This window comes from Bubalus bubalis, chromosome 14, assembly GCF_019923935.1.
Source record: "Bubalus bubalis isolate 160015118507 breed Murrah chromosome 14, NDDB_SH_1, whole genome shotgun sequence".
Classification (NCBI taxonomy): Eukaryota; Metazoa; Chordata; class Mammalia; order Artiodactyla; family Bovidae; genus Bubalus; species Bubalus bubalis.
The window spans coordinates 31,605,842-31,633,201 of NC_059170.1; the positions used below are offsets into that span (position 1 = coordinate 31,605,842).

Here is a 27,360-nt window from a genome sequence, read left to right on the forward strand (position 1 = left end):
GGCAGTTCTCACTTTAACAAAGTATGAAAAGAACTTCAGAATGTTCTATTTTCATATAAGTTCAGTTCAGTCGCTCAGTCGTGTCTGACTCTTTGCAGCCCCATGGACTGCAGCACGCCAGGCTTTTCATATAAAGTTTAAAATACTGTCCTGTTCCGGTCCTGTGTACTTGATCAGGGTAAAGTTTCATCCTTGCAGCTGCACTTCTCCGTGCTCCCCAGTCCTGTGGCAGGGTCCCTTTGCCTCTCATACCCCCTTAGACATGTTTTCATGGTTAGCTGTCTTCCCCCAGTCTGGCTGGAGGATTGTGACATTGGAACGGAAATGGGGCTGGGGTGTCAGTGCACTTTTTCCTTGTCCAGGAGCACTTCCTCTGGGGGTGTGGCAAGTTCAAGTCAGATCTGGACATTCTACAAGGTAGATTGTCCAGATCTGACGTAACTCCTGCGACTGAAGTAACACATGCTCATCGTGTCTTGTCTTCCAAGGATGCAGTTACTATGTGTATGAAAGACAAAACTTTAGAATTTCTACAAAGGAATATGGCTACATGGTCATGGATAAGGTATGCATATTTCTGACACAAATTTTTTAGTGACATATTCAATAACACAGTCATCAATATTCTTAAAGCAGATGTCTATTTTTTGAAATTAAAAAAATATATATTTAGTGGGCAAAATTTTTCTAGTTGTACTCAAATTGTAATTCTGCTATAAAAACATCATATATTTTCTTAAAGATGATGCAAGGACTTTCCTGGTGGCACAGTGGATAAGAATTCACCTGCCAGTGCAGGGGACATGGGTTCAACCCCTGGTCTGGGGACATTCCACATGTGGCCCCACAACTCCTGAGCCTGAGTTCCAGAGCCTGTGCTCCACAACAAGAGAAGCCACCACAATGAGCAGCCGGTGCACCACAGAGAAGAAAGCCCGCGCTTGTCGCAATCAGAGAAAGCCCAAGCAAAGGAGTGGAGACCCAGCACAGCCAAAAACAAATAAATAATTTAAAAAAAAAATCATGATGTGATGCATCGGGAACAAAAAATAAACAGCAGAAGTTTTTAATTTTGGTGAATTCCAAACGTATCACATTTCTTCTTCTATGGATCTTGTGGAGTCAGAGTGTCAAGAGTGTTTTACATAACTTGAGGTCGTAAAGAATTTCTCCTATATTTTCTTCAAGAAGTTTTACAATTTTAGATTCATTTAGGTCTACGATCCATTTTTTAATTGAAGTATAGTTGATTTACAATGTTGTGTTAATTTCTGGTATGCAGCAAAGTAGTTCAATTTTACATATATATGAATATATATATATTTTTCAGATTCTTTTTCACTGTGGTTTATTACAAGATATTGAATATAGTTCCCTATGCAGCAGTAGGTCCTTGTTGTTTATCTGTTTTGTATACAGTAGTGTGTATATTTTAATCCAAAACTCCTAGTCTATCCCCCCCTTCCCCTTTGGTAACCATAAGTTTGTTTTCTATGTCTGTGAGTCTGTTTCTCTTTTGTAAATAAACTCATTTGTATCAGTTTTTTAGATTCTACATATTCAATACCATATGATATTTGTCTGATTTACTTCATCTAGAAGGATAATCTTTAATTCCATTCATGTTGCTGCAAATTATTTCATTCTTTCTTATGGCTGAGTAACAGTCCGTGTGTGTGTGTGTGTATGTGTGTGTGTATCACATCTTCTTTATCCATGCATCTGTTGATGGACACTTAGGTTGCTTCCACATCTTGGCTACTGTGAATAGCACTGCTATGAACATTGGGGTGCATGTATCGTTTCAAATTAGAGGTTTTGTCTTTTCTGGATCCATGCCCAGAAGTGGGATTGCTGGATCACATGGCAACTCTATTTTTAGTTTTTTTAGGGAATTTCCATACTGTTCTCCATAGTGGCTACACCAATTTACATTTCCACCAACAGTGTAGGAAGGTTCCTTTTCTCCACACTCTCTCCAGCATTTATTATCTGTAGACTTTTTGGTGATGTCCATTCTGATTGGCATGAGGTGATACCTCACTGTAGTTTTGATTTGTGTTTTTCTAATAATTAGCAATGTTGAGCATATGATCCATTTTTAAAACACCGGCTTGCCTCTTCCCATCTCCCTCTGTCTGGAAAAATTACTAAATTCCTATTAGGTCTGGCCCAGGTCTGGAAAGACCTAAGTACTGGCCCTGAGCGCACCACACTAGGGCAGAGGGCTGAGGCCATGGCAGGGAGAGAAGCCGGAGTGTGCCCTGCCCCAGCCAGACTTAATCATGCTGGACCCTGAGGTGGGTCAGGGCGACGGCAGAGCAGAGCTCTAAGAGCAGAAGAGAGCCTGGGGCTGACAGGACTGTGTCACTAGGCTCTGCCCTGAGGCAGGGGCTCGGGGTCAGGGCTCAGAGAGAATTCTCTTTGCCTGTGTTCTCTCGGTGGCCTCCAAGTCTCAGAAGATTCCAGAGCAGATGCAGCCCCTTGAGGTCCCAAGCCATGGAGCAAGAAATTCCAAGATGAGGATGCAAAGAAGAGAGAGCAGAGAAAGAGAGAAGAATGGGAGGTAACAAAGGGAAGAGGGGTGAGAAGAGGCTTGGAAGGGATATAGGGGGGAAAGGAGAGAAGCAAGAGGCAGGAGAGGGCCAAAGAGCTGGGGTGGGGGCAGGGGAAAGAGAGGAGTGAGGGGAAAGGGGATAAAGGGGTGAATGGGATAGAGGGGACAAAGGATTGAGGGACATAGAAGAGCATCTGTCAAATGCTAGCAGACATCTGCCCAGAAGCTGCATAGTCCAGGCTGGAAGGTCCTAATGTGAGCGTGTGTGTGTGTGTGTACACGTGCCTGTGTGTGGTCCAGTCGGCTCTGTCTGTTTCTCTGCGTGTGTCTGTGCTTCTGAATGTGAATCTCAGATCCGTATCTATGACTGTGGTCAAGGATTATGGGGCACGTCCCTAATGATTTTTTTTCTTGACTGCGTGTGTGTGTGTGTGTGTGTGTGTGTGTGTTGGAGGAGGCAGGGGGTTGGTGTGGCTGTATGGGGGCGGGGAATGTACCCAGGGTTTCTGTAGGCTCCGTCTCTCACCCTGGCTGAGTGGCCTGAATGGGGGTACTGAATGCGCCTCCTGGACAGACAGTACCTGGCCCTCCTCTCTGCTGGATCTGGGGTGATAATGTCCCCCACACTCGGGCACATAAAACACAGTCTTGGATGAGAAAGTCTGGGAATTCCTGGAGCTGTTTTTGCCTCAGTCTCCTGGGATGTAAAAAGAGTCAGGAACTCCTGGTCACCCTTGGCTCATCCCCTTGCCCCTCTCTCATTCTTCTCTGACTCTCAACGTCTCTCTCCACCGTTCTGCTATCCCGCTCTCTCTTGCTATCTTGCCCACCAATGTCTTTCCCCTCTCTCTGTTTTTATTTCCATCCTATTGCCAGAGCCCCAGCCCAGCCCCTTCCACGGCCACTCCCAGGCGGCGGCCTCCCTCTCCGCGCTCCCCAGGTCTCCCAGTCCGTTGTTCTATCTAGACTCATGCTGGCCCAAGATCGCTTCCCCCAGCATCTGTCCCTTTTCTGGGGGTGGATGTGCGCGCGACTTCGGGTCCAGGAACTGATCCCCCGCCCTCCCTTCCTCTCCCCTCTCCATCCCCAGAGGCAGAGACGCACACTAGCAGTGCCTTTAAAACCGTTTATTTTTCGTGCTGCGAGGGCGGGGGTGGGGGTGGGGGGCGCGCCTCAGTAGACGCCGGGCTGGGCGGGCTCCGCGGGCTCCGCCGCCCCCGCTAGCTGCACCAGCCGCAGCAACAAGGCCCCGCTCGGCCCGTCCAGCAGGGTCGCGTTGCTCCGGTCGCTGGCGCGGACGCGGCGGGGGAAGCCGATACCTTCCCGGCACTCGGGCTCGGTCACGCAGCTCTCTGCAGGGAGCACGGGCTGAGCGCGCAGCTGGCGACCGCGTCCCGGGGACCGGGCCCCGCTCCCCACCCCCTCCAGACCCGGATCCAGATCAACCTGGCCCCCGCCCCGCCCCCGGCCCTGGCCCAGAGCCGCCGGGCTCCGGCCCCGCCCCCGCCCCCTCCTCGTTCCCTCCCCGCCCCCCCTCCCCGCCCTCTCCTCGCCCCCCTCCCGGCCTCCGCCCCACCGCCCGGGCCGCGCACCGTCGTTGCAGCAGATGCCTGCGGCGGCGCAGCGGCCCCCGCTCCCGCAGGGCTTCTGGCCGGACTGGCAGGGCGACGGCAGGTAGTTCTCCTCTTGGCAACGCAGCGCCTCGGCCGTGCCCACGAAGCAGCCCAGCTCGTCCCCGCAGCAGATGCTGGGCCCGAAGCAGCGGCCTTTGCCCCCGGGGCCGCAGGGGAGACACTGGCGGGAGGGCTGGGATGAGCCGGGGGCGGGAGGGGACCGGCCGGGGAGGGAGACCCTGTGGGGTGGGGGGCTGAGCCGGGCGGGCGAGGGCGGCCGGAGGAGCGCGGGAGGTGGCGAGTCTCCCTGGCTCTCTTTGGGCCCAAAATTGGTCGAAGGAGAGCAGTCAAAAAAAAGCTTCTCCGCTCCCTCGGTTTTCAGATGTTTGAGGACCAGCTGTCAATCACACCCCTCAGTGTCCTCCCGCTTTGTCAAAGGGAACCCTCATGCGCTATTTGGGGGAGACTTTCCCGCTCAGCTCTGGGGCCCCCTGGTGTTCACCCTTCTCTCAGCTGCCCACTACCCTCCCCTTGAAGCAGACCTTCCTTCTGCCCTCCCTCCCCCACCCCTCCTTGTCCTGTCCTGTCCCCTCTCTGCCCTTGCCCTGCCCTTCAAGCCAGTGGGTCTCACTGGGACCTTGACTTCTGCTAGTCCATCTAAGGACTGACTCTGAGTGGCAAGGATCTGAGCCCTAGAGGAGGGTATGAGGCACCTAGGTGACTCCAGCTTCCAAAGCTGCCGAGCAGAGGAGGGGTGGTCAGTGGGGGCTGCCCATCTTCCCACCCTAGTTTGTTCAGCAGCTCAAAACTGGCCACTTTTGCCCATGGCAGAATTGAGCACGGTGATTGGGTTTCCTTTAGTGCTGCTGAAGATGGATTAAGAGGGACTCATTGGACATGCAGCATGAAAGAATTGGGCTAGGTACCCAGAAGAACTTCCTTACAGGATGCTTGAGTGGCACCTGTCACTCAGGCAAGCTCAGGGCAATGGCCAGCTTCGGGGCTGGGGTGAATGCTGGGGCCCATGGCTAGGAGAAGCTGGACGGTGATCGGGGAAGTCTTAGAGTGCTGGGAGGACAGAGCCTCTGAAGCTCCAGCTGGTCCTGGAGGAGAGGCCCCATGGGCACAGAGAAGGCCTTGCTGCCCATTCTCCCTGCTGCAGCTCCAAGCCCAGGAACTAGGGAAACCTCTTGCCAGCATCCCTTCTCTGGTGGGGACAGTGTTCTGGAAGTCCTGCAACCTGTCCTAGCCTGCCTGACAGCCTGGTCCCCTTTGGCCATGCCAAGCCTCCCTTCTTCTGCTGCTCACTTCCCCTAAAGCCTGCCTCTCCCACGACTTCCCTTGCTAGCCCCTGCACGGTGGTGCCGTCCCTGGGCCTCTGCCCCTTCCCTGCAGCTCTGAGAGCGGCCATGGTCATACCTGTCTCAGCTCCAGGTCGGACATGGCCCTCTTGCCGCCCCTTGGGCAGTTCTGGAAGTAGCAAGCGGAGGTGAAGGCCAGCAGGCTGAGGAAGCAGGCGGGCAGTGTGGCGTCGGGCATCCTGGCACGGGTGGGCACAGTGCGCAGTGCTGCTCTGTGGACTGTGCTGCGATGTCTTCGCTGGCTGCCTATTTATGTCTGCAGGTGTTCCCTCTGAAGTGACGTGGCCGCCACCCCCTCCCCAGTGGCTCCCCAGGAGCCCGTGGCCTCCAGGTCCCCAGGCGTCAGCAGTGATTCAGGCATCTGGGGACGCACGTGGACCTGTGCAGGGGACGGTGGGGGAGGGATGCTGGCGGAGGGATGCTGGCCTCCAGGCTGTCATAGGCAGCGGTGTGGCTGCGGTGTGACAGGAGCTGCTGCGGCTGTGATTGCGGCTCTCTGGACTCGGGGAGGTAGACAGACAGGGAATGGGAGGGGGGTCACCTGGAGACTGTCTCCAAGCTTTCTGGTGTCCAGAAGAGGCTGAGGGTCAACAGGCCCTGTCTCCTGACACACCCCAGAGAAGGGGGCAAGGGGACCCCAGGGGCTGCTGTGTAAGGAGTAGGTCAGGCCCCAGCCCAGGAGTGGTGGGCAGGGGACAGTCATTATGCAGGACCCCATCTGAGGGATTCGTCCCATGAGAGGACAAGTGACCAAGAATGGCACACACCCTCAGTGGTGCTGACAGAGGCCATTGTACCAGCTGCCCTAGAAGAGGAAATGCTGCCCGCAGCCCCGTGTCATGGAGTCAAGGGAGCAACATGGAATCAGGGGCCCTTCCACTTTGTGGGTGGGGCAGCTTCCTGGAGGGACTGGGGACCTGGGGACAGTTTGGCATATCCCACCACTCCCCTTCCAGGCAGCAGTAGAGGGAGTGTCTACAGGAAAAGAAATCCTGACCCAGCAAAGTTCAAAGGTCGGGGGAGAAACTGACAGCCAGCACCCCAATTCCTACCCTGACCAGTACCCTGATTTGTGGGGACCAGGGCAGATACCAGCTCAGGCCTGGGGCCTCAAGGGGATTTGGGGGAGGGGCAAAGCCACAGCCAAAGGGGCCCAGCCTGAGAAAGCAGCCTTTGGTTTATGACCCCAGGCTGGTGGGCTTCAGGGATGGAAGTCTCCCTCTCTGGGCCACCTAAGTGGCCCTCTGATCCTTGGACCTAAGCTAGCCACCCTGTACCTCTCAGGTTCTACACAGCCCCTGGCTCACCCCCCTCCCCCAGACTCTTGGCCTCCTCTCCAGGGTGCCGGCGGGAAGCTCCAGCTGCCTCCTGCCCACCAAGGGCAGTACAGGGTCCCAGGTCCCAAGGATGGGGAGCCGTGAGGACGTTGGAGCCCAGCAGCCTGTTGGAATCTGGCCTCTGTTGCTCGAAACATCATGACTAGGGTGGATCACTTGACTTCTCTGAGCCTCATTTTCCTCCAGGGTGAAGTAGGGAAAATACTTGCACCCACATCACCAAGTTGTCATGAGGACTAAGATAATGTAATATATGAGAGCTTTGGAAAAGTGCCTGTACCATTGTGAAGTTAATTAATTGTAGTATTGTAATATTATTAATGCCATGCTGCTGCTGCTGCTGCTGCTAAGTCACTTCAGTCGTGTCCGACTCTGTGCGACCCCACAGATGGCAGCCCACCAGGCTCCCCTGTCCCTGGGATTCTCCAGGCAAGAACACTGGAGTGGGTTGCCATTTCCTTCTCCAATGCATGAAAGTGAAAAGTGAAAGTGAAGTCGCTCAGTCATGTCCGACTGTTCGCAACCCCATGGGCTACAGCCTACCAGGCTCCTCTGTCCATGGGATTTTCCAGGCAAGAGTACTGGAGTGGAGTGCCATTGCCTTCTCCGATTAATGCCATATTACTATTAATAAGACCTTAAGAGATTTTTCCAGAGAGAGTACCTTCTTGAGTTAACCCAGGATGAACCTTTTCATTCCACTCATGGCCAAAAAATAAACTTGGTCTGGTCATTGCTCTCCTGAGTCTCTGGGCTGTGGGGCAAACCTAGGGAGAAAGTCAGAGGCCTGACAGTCCAGCTGTGTGGCCTTGGTCTAGCACTTACCCTCTCTGCCCTTTAGGTCTGAGTTACCAACTGAAAACTGAAGGGGCTACAGGAAATAAAGGGCTCAGGCTCTGGTACAAGTTGTGTGCTAACCAGCCATGTCTACCTGGATCATCATTCTAAGACTTGCCTCCCACACTAGGGCCCCTTAAAGACCCCAAACCCCACCTCCAACAGATACTAGAGGGCCTGCTTCTCCCAATACCACCTTCTTGGAATGCACACTAGCTGGGAAAAGTCTCAGTGGTTGGGACTGGTTGCATTACCAATATAACACCTCCCAGGTCCTGTGGACCCTCAGGACACTCCCACACCTTCTTCACTTTCCTTATATGTTCCCTTTCCAAAAGTACTTCTTCACATATTTGCCACCCTTACATCTCCTACACCTTAGCTAATGATCTTGATTCAATGTCACTTAGAGAATTTGGCTCTTTCACCTGTCCTTCCCTACCCCAACTCACAACAGGTACCCTCCCATTCACCATTTTCTTCATATTATAATGTCATAATAGTTAGATCACTATGATGAGTTAGACCGCAAGCTGAATCTCCAGGCTAAACTGTATGGTATCTTATGAGACCCTTTCCATTGCTGGACAGCTTTTTGTTCCTTCGAGTTAATGATCACCTTTGCTTTTCATTGTCATCCAGCTGCCATTTTTATTCAGAAGTCAACATTTCCTCTTCAACTCCCTCCACTCAGGCTTCTGCCCAAACCAACCCCAGAAACTCCTATTATCAATGTCATAAAGTACCTCTGTATTACCAAATTTGGTGTCACGTCCATGTCCTCATTTTACATTATCCCCTAGTAGCATTCAACATGGTTGAGCAGTTGTCCTTTCTTTGGCCATGCCTCCTGGCTTGCAGAACCTTAATTCTTCAACCGGGGATTGAACCCAGGCCCCAGTAGTGAAATTGCTGATTCCTAACCACTGGACTGCCAGGGATTTCAAATTTGCACTTGTCCTTTTTAAATATAGGCTTTAAAAATCTACCACACTGGATGTTCTTTCTGTCTCCTTTTCTGGCTCTACCTCTTTGACCTTGACTTCTAAATACTGGAGAATCCCAGGACTCAGTCTTATGTCTCTTCTCTTCTTTTGTTAGGTGATTGCTTCTAACCCCATAGTTTTTTAATACTTCCTACAAACTAATGATTCTCAAATCCATACCTCCATCCTGGGCCTCTCCCCCAAGTGCCCAGTGACATCTACCCTTGGATATTCAATAAGCCTTTCCAACTTAACATGGACAGACTCAACTCCTGAGTCTTAGTTTCTCGCCTGCTCTCTCCCAGGGTTCTCCCGCTCTGCAATCATACCAGCATCCAGCCAACTGGTCCTCCCAGAACCTGGGACTCACCCTGATCCAGTGCTCTCCCTCACTTTTTGTTAGTCCTACCTCTAAAATCTATCTCAAACTATCTGCTTCTTTCTACCCCTGCTTTGGAATTTCAGAGCTTGCTGTTTCCTTGTCATAAACGGTTTGCCTACCGTCACCCATCCCTAGGGTTCACTGGTCGCTTTAAAGTGTCACCTCCCAAGAGGAGCCTTCCCTGAGCACCCACCTGGAGCATCCCTCACACCTACCTCAGTTACTTTCTAACCTGGGTCTATGTTGACGGGTTTAATAGCACCTACTACAATTTGCAGTTCATATGTTCGTCTATGTATTATTTATTATTTTTTGTATATATGGCTGTGCCCCCTCTAGAATGAAAGCCCACTCCTGGTACAGTACTTGCCACACAGTGGGTTTTCAATAAATTACGGAAAGAAGGAAAGGCTCTCCAGGGAATTACTCTGTGCGTTTGAGTGAGTCACACCTGTTCTCAAGGTTGCTTGATGTACTGACCCCATGTCTTATCTCACTGAGGTCTTTTTCGATTTCTTTACCTATTTTTGACTGCGCTGGGTCTTTGTTGCTGTGCATGGGCTTTCTCTAGCTGGGGCGAACAGGGGCTCCTCTCTAGCTGCGGTGTGCGGGCTTACTGAGGTGGCTGCTCTTGTTGCAAAGCATGGGCTGTAGGGCAGGGGTGCTCAGTAGTTGTGGCACACGGGCTTAGCTGCCCCACGGCACGTAGAGTCTTCCCCGAGCAGGGATGAAACCCATGTCTCTTTCATTGGCAGGTGGATTCCTAACCACTAAACTACCAGGGAAGTCCTGTCTGAGGTCTTAGGTGACTCAGATCTGAAGATGCTGTAAGACGTTAGAATTGTCTGAAATCTTTACATAACAAAGAGTTGCAAACCTCCAGATTAAACCTGAAATCTCAGAATGTTCTTAAAGTACCTCCTTACCCTGAGACCATCTTTTCTGAGAACAAGTAACAATTAACTACTCCCCCACTCTTGTTTCTTATTCCTCTTTTCTCAGGGTCAACCTAGTGCTGTACTCCAATGACATCTCTGCCACCCTCGGAAGGGGGTGTCCTCATTCGCACAACGGTCTGCTAGCATCTCACCTCCTCCTATCAGTCTGGCTCAAGGACCCTTGGCAGTGTGGTCACTCAAATGCTCTGTGAGCTGTGCAGAGGACCGGAAGCCACAAACACTGTAGGAGCCCAAGAACCAGGACTGAATTGACTCCAAGAGGGTGTGCTGAGCAGCAGTGACAAACAGGGAAAATGCTGGGCCTTGGTATGAAACTGCCTTGGATCTGCACTAGGAGTAAGCTGGAAAAAAGGCATTCACTTCTTCATCAGACAGGAGGGAACTGAATGTGAATGTTTATCAGATCTCTAAGGGGGTTACATTAAGCTTAAAAGAAATCAGAAATGAGAGGGCATCATAAAAAGGCTTACTTGCAAAAATAACCTAAATGAAAAGCAACATAACCTCGGCAAATTATTTTTGACAGACTTTTTCTATCTTAAAAGCCTGTACAATGGTCAAGTGAGTGGATTCCCTTCTGGGGTCTGTGGGCTCCAGCCCCAGGGCCCACGAGGCCGGCCTGGCGCACCGCTGGGCACAGTGGCTGCTGCTCTGGGGCGACCAAAGTGGCCCCCTTGGGTCGGCGGGGGAGGAGCCAGAGGACCACACGCCCTTCCCCGACGCAGCCAGACGAGTGACCAGGAATGCTGCGGGCCGAGATGAGCAGAAGCGCAGTCAGGAAGCTTTGTGGGCCGAGGGGACCCGATGGGGTCGAGCGCAAATCGGGCGGCGCTGCCTGGGCTCACGGCCGGCTGGCTGGGGCTTCCAGAATGTACCTCGCTGCGCCCTCGGCGATCCCGGCCGGTCTCGCCCCGCGTAGTGGGCGGAGAGACGCGCGCAGGGCGGCGGAGCAGATGTGTAAGCAGCCGGGCAACCACGCAGGGCAGGTCCCCGAACACCTTCGATACCTGTAGTTTGGGGAGTGAAGACTGAGTGGGAAGCTCTGAGAGAGCGGATGCAGCTGGCCCGGATAAACAGCTTGTGTGTGCAAAGGTGTGAAGGAAGTAGATCTGTGTGTGAGTGTGTGTGTTAGTACACACGCGTGTGCAGTAAAGACATAACACAGGACAAATAGGCCTGTTGAGCCCCAGACAACAACAGCGACTTTCACTGCACTGTTCACAACCTTTTACGAACCTTTCCTCTTTGAATCCCCATAAAACCCTAGGAAGGAGGAAGTCATTTTTATCTCCATTTGTAGGCAGGAAACCAGAGGAAGGAGAAGTTGCCCCAGGAGGCCCAGGTAATAAACAGCAGACACAGTCCCCAGAGTCTGTGCTCCTCACCACTCCACTGCCTGAAAACCCACAAACGTGACTAAACCACCAGGACATTTACAACTTATTTAGGATTCAAGGTTGAAGGCTGATGATCCTATGCTTGGCTGGGGTTCAGGAAATGTCAGCTGGGAATTCCTTACTCCCTTCTTGCACCTACTTTATGTCTGGATGTCCCTCCTCATGGCCAGGGAGGCAGCCACAAAATGGGTCCCCTCTTCCAAGCCGCTGCTTTCCCAGGGAGGAGAAACTTACCTGTCCATCTTCTGCACTAAACAGGGAAAATGCCTGAACAGGGGTGATGGAGAGCAGCCAACAGTTACCGCGGGCCGACTGTGTTCCCAACATTACCACTGTAAGCCGTGTAACAACGTCAGGAGACACACGGATCACCATTTTATTGATGCAGAGACTGAGGCCCAAACGGGTTGAGCAATTTCCTGAAGTGACACAGCCAGCGAGGAGCAGGACCCCAATGCCAGAGCACCCTGAGGGAAGGGGTCCCCACTCCTGCGCCTTTCAAAGCGTTGATGGGTTATCCCAGGTTGTGATTTGCTGTTTTGTTGGGAAGAGGGAACTCCAGGAGCTCCTACACATCATGTCCTAAATGTGTTAATCTGATGCTGTCCTAACTTGCTTCAAAATAACATGAGAAGGGTGAATTAGGTGAGGGTAAGAAGACTTCCCAGGTGGCGCTAGTGGTAAAGAACCTGCCTGACAGTTCTGGAGACTAAGAGATTCAGGTTTGTTCCCTGGGTCAGGTTTGATCCGGAGAAGGCAATGGCATGCCACTCCAGTACTTTTGCCTGGAAAATCCCATGGACGGAGGAGCCTGGTGGGCTACAGTCCATGGGGTCGTTAGAGTCGGACACGACTGAGTGACTTCATTTTCACTTTTCACTTTCATGCATTGGAGAAGGAAATGGCAACCCACTCCAGTGTTCTTGCCTGGAGAATCCCAGGGACGGGAAGCCTGGTGGGCTGCCGTCTCTGGGGTCGCACAGAGTTGGACATGACTGAAGCGACTTAGCAGCAGCAGCAGCAGCAGCAGGTTTGATCCCTGGGCATTGCAACCCACTCTGGTACTCTTGCCTGGAGAATCCCTCCTTGCACAGAGGAGTCTGATGGGCTACCATCCATAGGGTTTCAAAGAGTTGGACACGACTGAAGCAATGTAGCACACACAAGTAAGTAAGAAGAAGCAAGAATAACCATGAATTGAGAGTTGTTGAAACTGAGTGATATGGAGAAGGAAATGGCAACCCACTCCAGTATTCTTGCCTGGAGAATCCCAGGGATGGAGGAGCCTGTTGGGTGCCATCTATGGGGTCGCACAGAGTCGGACACGACTGATGCGACTTAGCAGCAGCAGCAGCATGTTAATGTCTATAGCTGGGTTAAAATCGTACTTTTAAAACTACTGTTACAAGAGTGAGACAGCCTCTGTCACTGATGGGGCCTATGACTAGTTAATAAATCAGGAGATGAAACCACCAAAAAAAAAAAAAAAGAAAGAAACTGAGTGATAGATGCATGAGAGTTGATTATACTAATCTGTATTTTTGTATGTATGTGGAATTTTCTGTAATAAAAAGGTTTTGTTTTTTAAGTGTCAGCCCCACATTTCAGGCCCTGTGGTAAAATATGACTAAATATATAAAAGTTGTAAGTTAAGCTAACAAAATGTTAAATTAAACATGTTCTGTCCTCCTACCTTGACAAATATTTGTTCACAATGATCTGAAGCCCACCTTCAAGTAGCAGAACCTGGCAACCTGGGGGGCTGGTCTCTCCCTATAGCTTTGTTCTGTTTCTCATCGCAGGGACAGGCACACACGTGGACATTCTGGGCTCTGCCTGTGGGCCTCGCAAATTGCCTCCTCCTTCGTCTATGCAGGCACATTTGTGCAGCTGAGGTGTAGTCCACCTGGGCCGCAGACCCAGGGAAGAGGACACTTCCAGTAGCGGATGGTCACAGGAAAGCTAGGCAGGGCATTCCAGGCCACAGCCTGCAGTGCACAGATTCAGGGTGGGCATATCCCCTGGTCTTATCCTAAGGAGATCCAGAGAAGGGCTTTAAAGATTTCTCTTGTCTGGGTCTTAGGCATTACTGGTCCTTTGAGTTGCCAGAACCCTGCCCGCAGTAGACACATGGCTCCAATGACTCAGCTGCTTCCTCTTCACCTGCCTTAGGACGTGAGGGTCCAGACCAGAATATAAACACCCATTTCACTGCCTTCTGCCCCTTCCTGACCACTCTTACCTGTCCCTCATGTTCTTGAGAGTCATATGTCCACTCCTTAGGCTATAGACTGAACAAAGCTCCCTTGGTCTGTAGCCAACAGAGAAAGGTAGTGTTTTAAAAGAAAACCAGGACTTCCCTGGTGGTCCAGGACTAAGACTCCACCCTCCCAGTGCATGGGACCTGGGTTTGATCCCTGGTCCCAGGGAACTAGATACTGTATGCCACAACGGAGCTCCTGAGTGCCACAACTAAGACCTGCCACAGCCAAATAAATATTAAATAAATATTAAAAAAACCCACAAAATTAGGATGCTATTATGACACGTCAATGGAGGCCATCCCTCAAAATCCACTGAGACATTTTTCTGAAATGGGTACCAGAGTCCCATCTGCTCCACCCTTGACCTTCTTGTAGGTCTGTGTGTTGCCCTGCAGAGACATCCCTTAATCATGAGTTTCACCGTCTCTCTTCCCCGCTAGACAGTGTTCCTTCCATCGGTGTGTCCCCTGGACCCTGTGTCTGGCCCTACACTGGCTCTTCAGCAAATGGCCGATCCAGTGTGCCAGCCAGCCCAGGGGTGTCACAGTCCTCCGTCTGCACTGGTTCCCATGGTCAAGTACAAAGTATTAGCACAGGAACGTTTTCAGGCTTTCCCCTCCCCTCTCTGCTAAGAGGACTCTGGCTTTGTCCCCCGGGCTCTCCCCCTTCTTCCCCAGCTCCCTCTGCAGCGATTGTCTAGGATGTTGTGGTTGTTCCGGTTCCTGCTGCTGTGTAACTGCATGCATGACGCAGTGCTCCAGATGACCACCATTTCATTATGCTTGTGGATTCTGAAGGTCAGGAGTCCCAGTAGGGCACGGCAAGGACACCTTTTCTCTGCCCACAATGTGTGGTGTCCCCACTGGAAAGAATGAATGGTTTGGGGCTGGATTCATCTGGAGACTCCTTCATGGACATGCCTGGGCTGAGATGACTCAGAGGCTGGGCTAGGTTGGGACTACAGACTGGAATGCCTGCTTGCCTATGGCCTCTCTGTGTGGCTTCTCATGCCTGGTAGCCTTGGGACAGTTGGACTTTTTGCTTGGTGGCTCAAGGCTTCAAGCGTGAGTGTTTCAGCAAACAAAGCAGAGTGACAGCCTTAGAAATCATGTAGGGTCACTGCTGCCACATTCCATGGGCTGAAGCAGCCACAAGCCTGTCCACAGCGTCAAGAGAAGGAACAAAGAGCTCCTTTGGGTGGGAGGAGTGCTGAATAATTGGCAACCCATCATTTGAAATCATCCAGTGGTGTGAAGTCAGGAGGCAAGTCTGGAGACTACGGACTGGAATAGACCTTTCCAGGAAGCACTGAAACGAGGTGTGGGAGCATGCACACAGTTCTGCAGGAGGGAGAGGGGAGGATAACAGGGGGATTTGAAGAAGAGTTGCTGACTGGCATCACACATCATGTGAAACCGCATTTTGGCAACTGAATCTATATTTTTGCTCCAGACCAAGCCTCGTGGGCCATGGCTTTCAGGCCTCAAACAGACCAAGCTTGAACAGATCCAGCTAGGCCATCCAAACCTGCCCAGGGGTTTCTTGAGTGGAGGAAGCTTTCAGGAGCTGAGACACCATCATTTCCGTCGTCTCATTATAGAAGGTCAATCTGCCGAGGCTGCCTGGCACAGAAACGCGTGCCCCGGCATCTCATTTTCCCCCGTGTTCATGCTTCCTCTCCTGCTCCTTGTTCCCAGGGGCCAGATCCCCTCAAGCCTGATCTCATTCTTGGGGTGGGAGGGAGAGGAAGGCAGGTGAGAGGGGCTCTCTCTGGGGGATCCTGGTCTCTGAGACAGGCTAATTACAGACTTCCTAATTAATGAGCCATGGGGTTGCATTTCATCAGCTGAGTCACGGTTGATGTCTGGGCCTGGGCCCGAGGGGAGACTCGGAGGAATCATGGGAAGGGAAGGCTAGCCTGTGTCTCTGCCTCCCCCATGCTGATTCTCTAGCCCCTCTCTTTTCAAACCCAGTTCCTCTTACCAGTTTAGAGGGTATCAGTCAGAGGGTGTCCCTGCTCCCACCTCTGCTTACTGCTATTTTCCCAGGACTGTCCCCCAGTTTGTCCATCCCTTATGCCTGCCCACCCACCAGGACCACGTAGGTTACATTGATTACTGGTTCCCAATCACCCAGTTTCTCTTTTAAACTGGATCTCGTCCAGCCACATACATCACACAACTGGAGCGGCTGTCTATACCATGGCAGCCCCATCTCAGGATCCTAGCACCCACTGTGCTTGGCAAAGCAAGCTAGAGACCATTCCTAAACCTCTCTCCCATCTGTCTCCTTGCTTCTTCCCACACCTTCCTCTTTCAGTATCTGTACTTTTCCATTAACATTTCAATCAGGAGATGTATCCATTTACATGAATTTAATGCTGCTAAGACTTTATGGGGACGGGAGGGGAATTCTCTTATTTTTGGGCCTAGAGGTGTAATATTTTTGAATTTTCAAAAGCTGTGCTGTAGCTTGGTCATGAGTGGTTATTCCATACTTTTTTATGCCTTTAGTTCTGGGTCTCGTGATGAACTTGGGCCAAAGTGGATAGGTTTCTATAGGCTGTGGAGTTGGATGGTCTCCCACCAGCTCGATGCTGGCGGTGCCCCTGTGCCTTGCACCAGGTTCCCATTCAATGGAGGGATCCTTAGAGGCTCTGTGCTGACAATATCCAGGCCACTTCTGTAGAGGGCACCTGAGTCTGCTCTTTCCCAGGCTCTACTACCTACAGAACATCACAGGGGTTGGGTTGGTGACCTTAGAGTCAATGAGATGAGTTCTTCATGGAACTAGGCCTCAGCTTCCTCCTTCTATGGAGAGTTGTGAGGATTAAATGAGATAATACATATGAAGCACTTAGCATGATGCCCAGAACAGGTGTGCTTAATAATAGAACTTTCTAAAAGACTTTTGAAGGCAAAGGTCTTTTGTTTGTTTGTTTTCATACGTGGGTGGGCTTCACAGTCTCTGTAACCTCTTAGAGAACACATGCAGAATCCTGTGTGTATAAACCACTTGTTCCTGGGCCTACCTTCTGGAACTGCTGTCCCCTCCCACAGGGGGAATGTGGCTCTAAGCCCACAGGGATCAGTCCTGGCTGCTCAGGCTGCCTGTGGATGGGGCTGGAATTGCTCTCTTCATTTTTTGCCAAGGAATCTTTGGGCTGGAATCCTATAGGTGGGATGGCGGGTCAGAGGGATCATGTGTTTGTAGCTTTGTTAGATATTTCCCTCCATTATCACAGCCTCTCACATTCCCTTGACTACTGCTTGCATTCCCACAGCCTCAATAGCAGATTGTGGTCAAATTTTGAGATTTGTGTTAATCTACCAAACAAGGTATTTCAGTCTTTTCTAAAAATTTCATCATATTATGAGCAAGGTTGAGCATCTTTGACATGCTTAAAAGGCCATTTGCATTTCTTTGTGTGTCTTTCTTATATTTAGAAGCTATATATTGGTCTAGCTTGTAATTTATGTTCTTACTTTTCTAATAGTGGATTTCTTTTTCTATATATGTTGTTTTTTTATGTAGTCAGATTTATCAGTCTTTCCCCTTACTATATATGGATTCTGAAATCAGGAGTTTTTCTCATTTTCAGGTTTATAGGAATTTCCTCATTTTCCATTTTCTTCTAATTCTTAGATGATTTCCTTCTTCCAGTGACTCTGGCACCACCTACTGAAAGATACCCACCCCCCTCAATTTCCAGATGCAGTTGAGCCTGTTTCTGGATTTTTTTTTTTTAATGTTTCATTGGTTTGTCTGTATATTCTTTAGTTTTCCCAACCCCCAACTCAAACTGTTCATTTTAAAGGTTTTTTTTTTTTTTTCATTATTCTGGCCTGTTCTTCAAAATGATCTTTATAATAAGAATAGTAGTGCAGTGGATAGGAATCTGCCTGCCAGTGCAGGGGACATGGGTTCGATCCCTGGTCCAGGAAGATTCCACATGCCACGGGGCATGTGTGCCACAACTACAGAGCCCGAGCTCTAGGGCCCTAGAGCTGCACTGAGCCTGTGTGCTGAAACTACCGAAGCCGATGTGCTTAGAGCCTGTGCTCTGCAACAGGAGAAACCACTGCAGTGAGAAGCCCATGAACCACAACTAGAGAAAGCTGACACATAGCAACAAAGACTCAATGCAACAACAACAACAAAAAGAAAAGTGTGTATGACAAGGGCAAATGTCCATTACACAACGTTAGGGGAGAAAACAGACAACAGAACCACACAGTATATACATGTGCATCTTTTTCCTTATAGAAAAATAGTGGAAGGGAAAGAGCCAGGAGAGCCTTGTTTGAGTGGTTATCTTTCAGTAATACAGCTATGGGTAGCATTATCTTGTTACTGATGCAAACCTTAATGGAAAACCTCTGCTAACTGCCACGTGGCTGTCTCATCCTTCTTCCTCCTCACCTCCTCCCTGTGTCACTCTGGAGATCTTGTCACGGGTCGGGGCCACAGCATCTCTTTGTAAAGGAGGGAGCACATTACAGCCCAGAGGAGCCTGGGGTTATGGCCTCTGCCAGATCTGGGGGTGGGGTGGTAGGGAAGGTTCAGGCATACCTGATTCCCCACCCCACTGTCCTGCTCTCCATTCAAAGCTCTACACCCCATGTTCCTTATTGACCAGGAGGCAGATTCCTAAGTGTTAAGGGAACACCAAGGGCCATTCTCACCAAGTTTCTACTCCGGCCCAGCAATGTACAATAGAACTTTCTCTGATGGTGGGTGGAATGTTGGTTTCTGCGCTGTCCAACAGGGTGCTGCTAGCACATGTGACTATTAAGTACTTCAAATATGGCTGGTGTGACTTTTTAAATTTATTTTTAATTAATTTATATAGCCACTCTACCGGCCAGTGCCTCTTCGGCCAATTCCCAACCTAGAATTGGAAGGAAAGAGCCTGCCTGTGTAGGTGGACTGAGGCCAGGCAGGCTGGTGAGGCTGGAGAGAGGCTGGAGAAGGGGCCAGCACAGCAGCAGCCTGCCCAGCATCACAATACTGCAGGTGGGAGGTAAGCAGGAGCCTGGCAGCCGGGCAGCCAGCTTCCTCCAGGGGCAGTCTCTTTGTCTGTAGACCTACTTAACAGCAACCCAGGGAGCATTGTTTCCCAGGGAATGGAAAAGCACCCGGCAGCTGAGCAGCCTCAGGCTGGAGACTCACGGGAGGAAGCAGGACTGAAGAGGGGCTGGGGAAGCCCGCCTGGCCCCAGGACCCAGACGCCACCTGGAGGTGGAGTACCCTGGGTACAGAGCTCATCTTCTCGGCAATTTGGTTTTCCTACTCCTACTTCAGGAGTGTGAGTGGCCCTCCCTTCTGTTTGGGGCTGGAGGACAATGGCAGAGCGGGCATGAGTGAGGGCAGACTAGCCAAGGACTGGGGCCTGGGGCCCTCAAGGAGGATGCCAGGATGTGGGGCGAGATCTCACGCTGCACTTTTGAGGGTGATTTGGAGACCAGCCACTGGGGCTGTTTCCTGCCCTCAAAGGGTCTACAGTTGTATGTCCTCAAAATGAACTTTGTGTTGAGAAAATGCTACTGGAAAGGGGAACTGTTCCCCCACAGAACCTGTGGTCAGGAAAGAGGGCAGAAGGGTCACATCAAGGCTTTGAAGTTCTGGGTCTCAGTCAGTAGAGTCCAGCTCCCTGAGATTGTTGGTAGCCGCTTTGTGCCTGGCCCCAGCTCTAGTGAGAAACAAACTACCCTTTGAGTCTAGTTGGCAGCAAGAGAAGGTATCCTCATTTTCTGGGGAAGAGAAACTCAGTGTGTTTCTGGCAAGGGTGGAGAAAAGAACACTTCATTCTGGGGGACTCCTTGAGATACAAATGGATGCATCTCCAAGGATATGGATGTGTCTCTAGCTGTCTATCACAGGGGCTCCCAGGCCCAGTTTCCCCCCCGAGTCCCTGGGGAGCAGAAGTGTGTTCAAAATGCAGATCACCAGGCCCCCTGCAGGAGGGGAGGCAATTCTGCCCTCATCTGGGCACTCTGCGCTTTAACCCTAACCCTAACCCTAACCCTAACCCTAATTAACCCTAATCCTAACCCATGCTGGAGCCTCCTCAGGCTCCCAGGTTGGGAGAGACAGGACAAACCCCAGAGGGACGGCCTCTCAGCAGTGAACTTGCTTTTGGAGAACTAGGCTGTTAGTTCCCCAAGGCTGTGCTTTTGCTACAAATGGTGGAGCTTTTCCTAGAATACAAGCACTCGAGGAAGATAAGGAAAGAATCTGGAGTGTTTCAGACATTTAAAGCCAAAGGACACACAGGAGCCTCAAAAGCCCACCAGTGCAGACCCTGGAGACTCATAGAGTCACGTGAGGGGTCAAGGGAAGTGTCACCGGGAGGCAGAGGGGAAGGTGGGATTGCCTCTCTGCAGCCACCTTTGTGGACATACACACCTTAAAAACACACTCTGTAACCTCAACCTCACCTCTCTAGAATCTTAGATATGGAGTCCAAGAATGGAATTTTTAATAAGCTTCCTCCTTCCCCCATTAGTCTAAGAAGTATAGTTCTCTCTGCCCTGTGTGCAAAGCACAGAAGCTACTGAGAATGCGGGCCTCCTCCCCTGGGGGTCCCCCTAGAGCAAAGTGGAGGCAGCAGGCCTGTGGGAGTTGGGGAGATCTAGTAGTTCAAGACCCTGAGTGGCTTGAGACCCCCCACACCTGTCCACAGGTGCTCGTGATGAAATCTCAAATACAAAATAAGAAGCATCGCTTCTCGGCTCCTCCTTCCCCAGCATGCACAGAAGGGAACAGAGAACAGCACACTGGATTTCCTCACTGAACTCTCCCATGACTAGGACCTACTCCACACAGCAAACAGTTGTCAGAATGTGTATTTTCCATAAAACAAAATTTTGAATGGAAAAAAAGAGATGCAGTCTATAAACAAGTATCTTTTCTGAAATAGGCCCCACACAGAAAAGGTACCCCCCACCCAGAGGGCAGTGCAGCTCTGCCAATGCGGAGCTAAGCCAGGGTGACCCGCCGAGGGGGCTGCTCAGCCCTCTCCATCGGCGTGCATGTCCACACAGACCCTCCTGCATCAGAGGCACCTGTCCCTTCAGGTCACTGACCCGCATTACAGTCCAGCAGGGTTGCAGTGACTGCTCACGGCTGCCCTGGGACAGTCCCGCTCCGTGTGGGTGCAGTGGGGGACAGGAGTATGACGACACAGACGAGAGGCAGTCCATGGCAGACGTCAACCATCGCTTTATTAAGGCTCAGAGTGGTTTGCCAGTCAGAGGGGCTGAGGCATTCACTCCACAGATCCTCGCCGCGCTCCACCTGTGGGTGACACTGAAGGTGGAGGCTCTCTGAGATCTGGAGCCACACTCACATCCACCTTGGAGGATGAGACGTGTGTGCAGAGAGTGTGGCTCAGAGCGTGGGGCTGGCTCTAGCAGACCCTGGGCTCTGGCAGGGGTGCTGGCAGGGAGGCACTGGAGGGCAGGGACACCTCCCCCATCCCTCCCGGCCCAAACTATGGCTTTGCTATCCTATCGCCACTTGAGTGAGTGTGGAGGGCCCGTTCCCCACCCCTCACTCTGCAGGCCCATGTGCTACACTGTGGGAGGAGACAAAGGGAAAGCCCTGGAGAAAGCAGAACAACCCCCCACCCTGTGCCTGGGACCAGGCCAGACCTCAGGAGCTTTGAACCCCCCAATCACTCCTCCTCAGCTCCTCCCAGCGATGGGTCTTCTCAGGTTGAGGCTGGTCACTCAGAAGTGAACCCGCAGAATGTCCTGGCTGGCGAATGGCTGCTGGCAGGCTGTGCATGTCATGGCCGGGGAGCGCTGCTTCTCGGTCAGGCAGGGCCGGCACAGGAGGTGACCACAAGGAAGCTGGTACGCAGACTCCCTTTTGAAGTAGGGAGAGAACACTCTTTTGCAGGATGTGCATTCAGGGCCCAGGCTGCTCCCAGACTGCTCTGGTGAATCAGGGAAGAAAACAGACCAGGGTTAGGGAAAGTGGTCCCCAGTCCAGACTCCATCTGGGAGGCAGGGCATGTGCCTGGAGTAGAAGAAGAAGCTTCTCTACTCTGCACCCTGCAGCAGCCTGGCCTCCTCCCTCCCTAGGTCACCCCTGACTGATCAGGGAGGAGAGGGCTCTAGGGAGCCTGAGAATCTGGGGAGCCTCCTCTCAATCATCAGTGCTCCAATGAATGCTCAAGAAAAGCTGGCTTTCGAGGGCTGCTGGGCAGCACTGGGCCCTGCCTGCGGCTCTCCAGCAAGATGGACTTTCTCCTGGATAGGCTGCCGAGGTCAGAGCAAGGCACATGCTCACCCTGACAACCCTGATAAACTGCAAGAAAGGTGAGATGTGACAAGCAGAGGAAAAAGCAAAATATGGTGTGATATACCCAGGCTGAGCAGGTCAAGAGGGAACGGAGGTCACCAGAGGGGCAGGGCTGGGGTCTGTCTGTGGCAGACCTGCCTGCTGAACCTGGCCCTGCATCACTGGAGCCCTGGAGCCCAGCAGCTCCCCTCCCAACCCGTCCGTCAACCCCCTTCTTGTGCTTCAGGCTCTTCCCTTCATGCTTCCCACAAGGTTCCCTGAATGAAGGCCACAGTGGGCAGGTCCTGCCACCCCTCCTCCCCAAGCTATACCTGCCGCTCTTCCTTCTCTCATGGCCCTTGCCTAGGCTTGCTGCTCTCTCTCCATCAATCCACACCCACCTGGAGAGGGCAAGGATGGCCTCTTGGGTGAAGAGCCATAAGAATGAAAGGGAGCCAGCCATGCATGAGGTGAAAGAGACACCATGTACAAAGAGAGGCTGGTCCATTAAAGAACCAGAAAAGACAGAGGTGTGATGCGAAAGCGTGCGGCTTCGAGAGTATGGCAGAAGAACATGCAAGACCTCACAGGCAGCAATTTCTACTTTATTCCAAGTTCAACAGGATATCTTGGAAGAATTCTAAGAAGTGGAATACCATGACCTGGCTGACATTATAAGAAGATCCTGAAGGCTCCTGTGAAGAGGACGGGCAGAGTAAGGGTGACTGAGGAGGAGCAGCAGAGGCTGCTACAGGAATCTAGGGGAGCAGTACAGGAGCCAGGGCCAAGGTGGCAGCAAGAGTGATGGAGCAGAGAGGACCTCCCCGAGATCTACTTTGGAGGAGTGTAAAAAGGACTTGATGGTGAACAGAATGTCAGGAATGTTGACGGAAACCAAGGATGACCTCCCATGTTATGGGCTTGACCACGGGGTAGAAGACGCTTGCTCTTTACCAGTGATTGGATGATGGGGGTGCTTTGGAGGACAATCTTTGGAGGCGCCTGCAGTTCTGAGTTAGAAATTCACTTAAGATATCCATGAGTTTCCCCTATAGGGGTGCCAAGTAGCTGTAAGGGAGGTCAGGGTCTGATTTCCAAGAAGAGGTAGGAGCTATACGTGAACATGGGCAGTCACTGGCCAAGCGGGCTCTTGCTTGAGTGATAGAGAGTATAGCGAAGAGAGTCCAAGACCACAGTCTGGAAGAGAAGAAAGAATCAGCATTGGAAACTGAAGAGACACTGTTGAAAATTGGAGAAAAAGAGCATAACATCTGGAAGACCAAGACAGGAGGTGTTTCAGGAAGGAGGGAGAGGTTAGCCACAATAAATGCTGCCAAGAAGGTAAGTGACCATCGAATCTGTGGTCATGGTAACTGCTGGCCACCTGGATGAGACAGGTTGTGGGAATGATCAGGATGGAAACATAATCAGAGAAACAGGGAGGTGGGGACAAGAAGCAGAAAAGGTAAATTGGCCTGGGATCCAGGCAATGAGAACAGACTCAGTTTAGACAGGCAAGAGGAACAAAGTGTACACCTTATCATTAGCCCCACCAGATTTCACCTTGTAAAAAATGCCCCAGGTTCTCTTGCTTTGTATCCTGACTGAGTCTATCGTCCATTGTGGTCCCAAGTTCATTTTAGGCAAAACTTGAATCAGTAAGCTACCACTGTTCTAGGATGCTGGTTAATAGGGAGGGATGAAGACGACATACTCAACTACAAATCACTCTCCACATTTACATAAAGTACCACAGATGTCAGATGGGAGACAGATTACATTAAAAAAAAAAAGGCAAAAAGGGAGAAACAAACAAATGTCCTCAGGACAGAGTAATTAACATTAGATCTTACCAAAATCACCAAGCCCCAACACCACAGAATTAAAGAATTAAATAAAGCCTTTCCTGTGAAGAGTTACACTCATAGGCAACCCCTCAATTCCCCCTAGAAAAGGAATGGCCTGGCTGTTGGAACTAGGGGAGCCTGGTTTTGGAGGTCCACAGAATCCCAGAGGCATGGCCCAACACTCTGTTCAAGAGTCTGAGGAGATGGACAGGGCCCCACTTACCTGAGCTGGTGCTGGGCCTCCAGGAAGTACTGCTCCCTCTTGTGCTGAGGTGCTGGAGCTGACCCCTGGTCAGCCGGGCTGTGAAGGAGGGCATGGAGCCAAGGGTTGATGTCAAGGCAATTTCCAAGCTTTGTGACAGTTTTTGCTCATGGGACACTGGGCCTGTTAAGAGATACACAGACCATAATATCCAGAAAGAGTTCTGGCAAAAGAGAAAACCAAAACACAAAGTCCTCTGAAGACCACAAATTAGTGTTTCTTCTTTTTTAAACATTCTCATTTTATTTATTTATGTATTTATTTGTCTTTGGCCAAGCCACACAGCATGAGGGATCTCAGTTCCTCGACCAGGGATAGAACATGTGAGCCCTGCAGTGCAAGTGTGGAGTCCTAACCATTAGACTGCCAGCGAAGTCCCACAGAATGGTACTTTTAACTTCAAATAGACACAAACATAAAGTCCTCCCTAGTTTCCACTAATAGACTGTGATAACAGGATACCAGGAGGTAAAGCCCTGGTGTTTCTGGCAGTTCTTACCCATCTCACATTGCTTTCAGGATTCCTGGGCTCTCTGCCAGCTTTCCTCCTCCTGTACAAATTACTGGGCAGGCCTGGGCCACCTAGTGGCTCCTCTGCAGAACTGCACCCTACTTTCTGAAGCGTCCCTACCTGCCAAGGAATAACTGGGGTAAGCAAATGCCCAGCCCTGTAACTCTGCTCCTTGCCCCCACTCCCTCCTCAACAGCCTTAGTTTACTTGTTCCCATCTGCTACTTCCTCAGCTCTGCAGGGCAGGGCCACTGGCCTGCAGTCTCTCGGTGTTCCAATCTTCTCGCCTCCTTAGGTAAAGCAAAGCAGTTATTACCGAGTGGAATAATGAAGACCTCTCTACCCATTTCACTATCAAGAGGGCCTTCTCTGGATATGGGCTAAGGGTGAAGGTAGCAGGGGATGGGGACAGCTGCCCAAAAAAGAACCCAGAGATTTGCCAGATAGCAGGATTCCCCAAAGTGGTACGCTAAAAGTACCCCAAAGTAGGGAGTGGAATGTTTGTTCTATAGTATGTAAGATATAGGATATCAGCCTGCAGCCTTGAAGGAGTACTAGTCAGCGTGCTCCTGTGTCAACAACAGATCTCTTGAGGCTAACACCAATGGAGACTTCCACAAACATCAAGGTCTAAGCACCTTTCAATCTTGCCCCACTGCACCTCAGATGCTTCCAGGAGTTTCTGGGGGTCTTGTTAACTAAAATTTACACTCAAAGTCAGAGAAGACACAGATGTAATCTTTAAGTTACTATCTGCATAACCCTTTTAGACTGAGAGAGGAACTTTAAAGAATGGTAAAATCTAAACAGACTAGTTTTCCTAAGGAAAAAAAAAAGTTAGAGCTTTCTCCAAAAGCACCAAGCACTGACAATCATAGGGGAATTTTACCAACATGCAAAGTGTAAATGATTCTAAAACTATTAAGTTGTTCCAGAGTTTAGAAAAGGAGAATTTCCTAATTCTTATGGAACAAATCATCGAAACCAAAACCTGACCAAAGATGGTGTGCACTTGTGCACACACACACCCAACTGCAGTTCAATTTCATTCATGAATGCAAAAAGCCTAAATAAAAACACTAGCAAATAGAACCAAGAAGTACACTAAAAGAAGCATGAACAAATGAAATTTCTTACAGGAATATAATAATAGTTCAATATTAAGAAGCCTACTAGTATACTTTACTGCATTATCGTTGTTGTTCAGTCGCTAAATTGTGTCCAACTCTTTGTGACCCCATGGACTGCAGCACGCCAGGTTTCCCTGTCCTTCGTTATCTCCCAGAGTTTGCTCAAACTTAAGTCCATTGAGTTGGTGATGCCATCCAACCATCTCATCCTCTGTTGCCCTCTTCTCCTGCCCTCAATCTTTCCCAACATCAGGGTCTTTTCCAATGAGTTGGCTCTTTGCATCAGGCCAAAGGATTGGAGTTTCAGCTTCAGCCTCAGTCCTTCCAGTGAATATTCAGGGTTGATTTCCTTTAGGATTGACTGCTTTAATCTCCTTGCTGTCCAAGGGATTCGAAAAAGTCTTCTCCAGCATTACAATTTGAAAGCATCAATTCCTCGGCACTCAGCTTTCTTTATGGTCCAACCCTCACATCCATACATGACTACTGAAAAAACTATAGCTGTGACTATATGGATCTTTGTTAGCAAAGTGATGTCTCTGCTTTTTAATATGCTGTCAAGGTTTGTCATAGCTTTTCTTCCAAGGAGCAAGCATCTTTTAATTTTGTGACTGCAGTCACCATCCACAGTGATTCTGGAGCCCAAGAAGATAAAATCTGCCATGTTTCCACTTTTTCCCCCTCAACAGATATACAAATATGCCATGAAATGATGGAACCAGATGCCATGAAATTAGTTTTTTGAATGTTGAGTTTTAAGCCAGCTTTTCACTCTCTTCTTTTACCCTCATCAAGAGGCTCTTTAGTTCTTCACTTTCTGCCATTAGAGTGATATCATTTGCCTATCTGAAGTTGAAGATTTCTCCTGGCAATCTTGATTCCAGCTAGGTGACGCAGTGGAAAAGAATTCGTAGGCCAATGCAGGAGACTTAGGAGACGTGGGTTTGACCCCTGGGTCAGGAAGATCCTTTGGAATAGGAAATCACAACCTACTCCAGTATTCTTGCCTGGAAAATTTCATGGACAGCGGAGCCTGGTGGGCTACAGTCCATGGGGTTGCAAAGAATCAGACTTGACTGAGCAGGTACAAGGATGTGAGTAAGAATGTGGCACAAAATCAATCACTTTACTGTATTAAAAGATCTAATGATGAAAAATCATAATATCATCTCTATTGATATTGAAAAGGCATCAGACAAAATTCAATCTTGGGTAAAAACAATGAATAAAATAGGAATCATTGGTGTGGGAAAGTGTCTGAAGCCCCCAGTGAACCCCACCTCTTGATACGCATGTCCTTTGAGTGTGAACTGGATTCAGTAACCTGCTTCCTACAGAGTACAATAAAAGTGATGTCACTCTGTGATTAGCTTCTACAAGACTGACTCCCACTAATTTGCACAGGCTGGTTTATATAGCTACCATGTTTGCTGCCCTTGAGAAGCCCACGTGGCACAGAATTGAGGGCAGAATCCAGCCACCAGACAAAAAGGAAGTGAAGCCCGCAGTGCAACAGTTCAGCAAGGAACTTAATCCTTCCCGTGAGATGGCTGCAGCCCTGCCAACACTTTGGTAGCAGCCTTGAGAGACCCTAAAGCAGACAATCCAGCTAAGCGATGCCTGGATCCC

General features: G+C 50.4%; 2 protein-coding genes and 1 long non-coding RNA gene across 8 annotated transcripts in view; 1 reads left to right on the plus strand and 2 right to left on the minus strand.

The window, feature by feature from the left end:
* Nucleotides 1-3,675: 3,675 nt before the first annotated feature.
* LOC102411187 (arginine vasopressin) lies at nt 3,676-5,767 on the minus strand. The gene is made up of 3 exons (XM_025263960.2): nt 5,590-5,767; nt 4,150-4,351; nt 3,676-3,909 (listed from the first exon to the last, which is right to left on the minus strand). Exons 1-3 carry the CDS (start codon nt 5,707-5,709, stop codon nt 3,731-3,733), a joined length of 501 nt encoding a protein of 166 aa, XP_025119745.1. The 5' UTR covers nt 5,710-5,767; the 3' UTR covers nt 3,676-3,730.
* LOC123329199 lies at nt 4,096-12,208 on the plus strand. Its single transcript, XR_006544517.2, has 3 exons — nt 4,096-4,231; nt 10,076-10,338; nt 11,688-12,208. It is a non-coding gene; the product is annotated as an uncharacterized LOC123329199 (long non-coding RNA).
* An 8,689-nt stretch (nt 12,209-20,897) lies between these two features.
* Nucleotides 20,898-27,360, minus strand: part of UBOX5 (U-box domain containing 5) — a 46,780-nt gene continuing 40,317 nt past the window's right edge. For 5 of the 6 annotated variants that reach the window (XM_025263968.3, XM_044927880.2, XM_025263967.3 and 2 more), the window contains 2 exons: nt 24,053-24,214; nt 20,898-21,635 (listed from right to left, as the gene is read on the minus strand). In XM_025263968.3, the coding sequence (XP_025119753.1) occupies nt 21,427-21,635; nt 24,053-24,214 (371 nt within the window). In that variant the 3' untranslated portion in view covers nt 20,898-21,426. The remainder of the gene's footprint in view (nt 21,636-24,052; nt 24,215-27,360) is intronic. The other variant, XM_025263969.3, reaches the window with a different exon arrangement.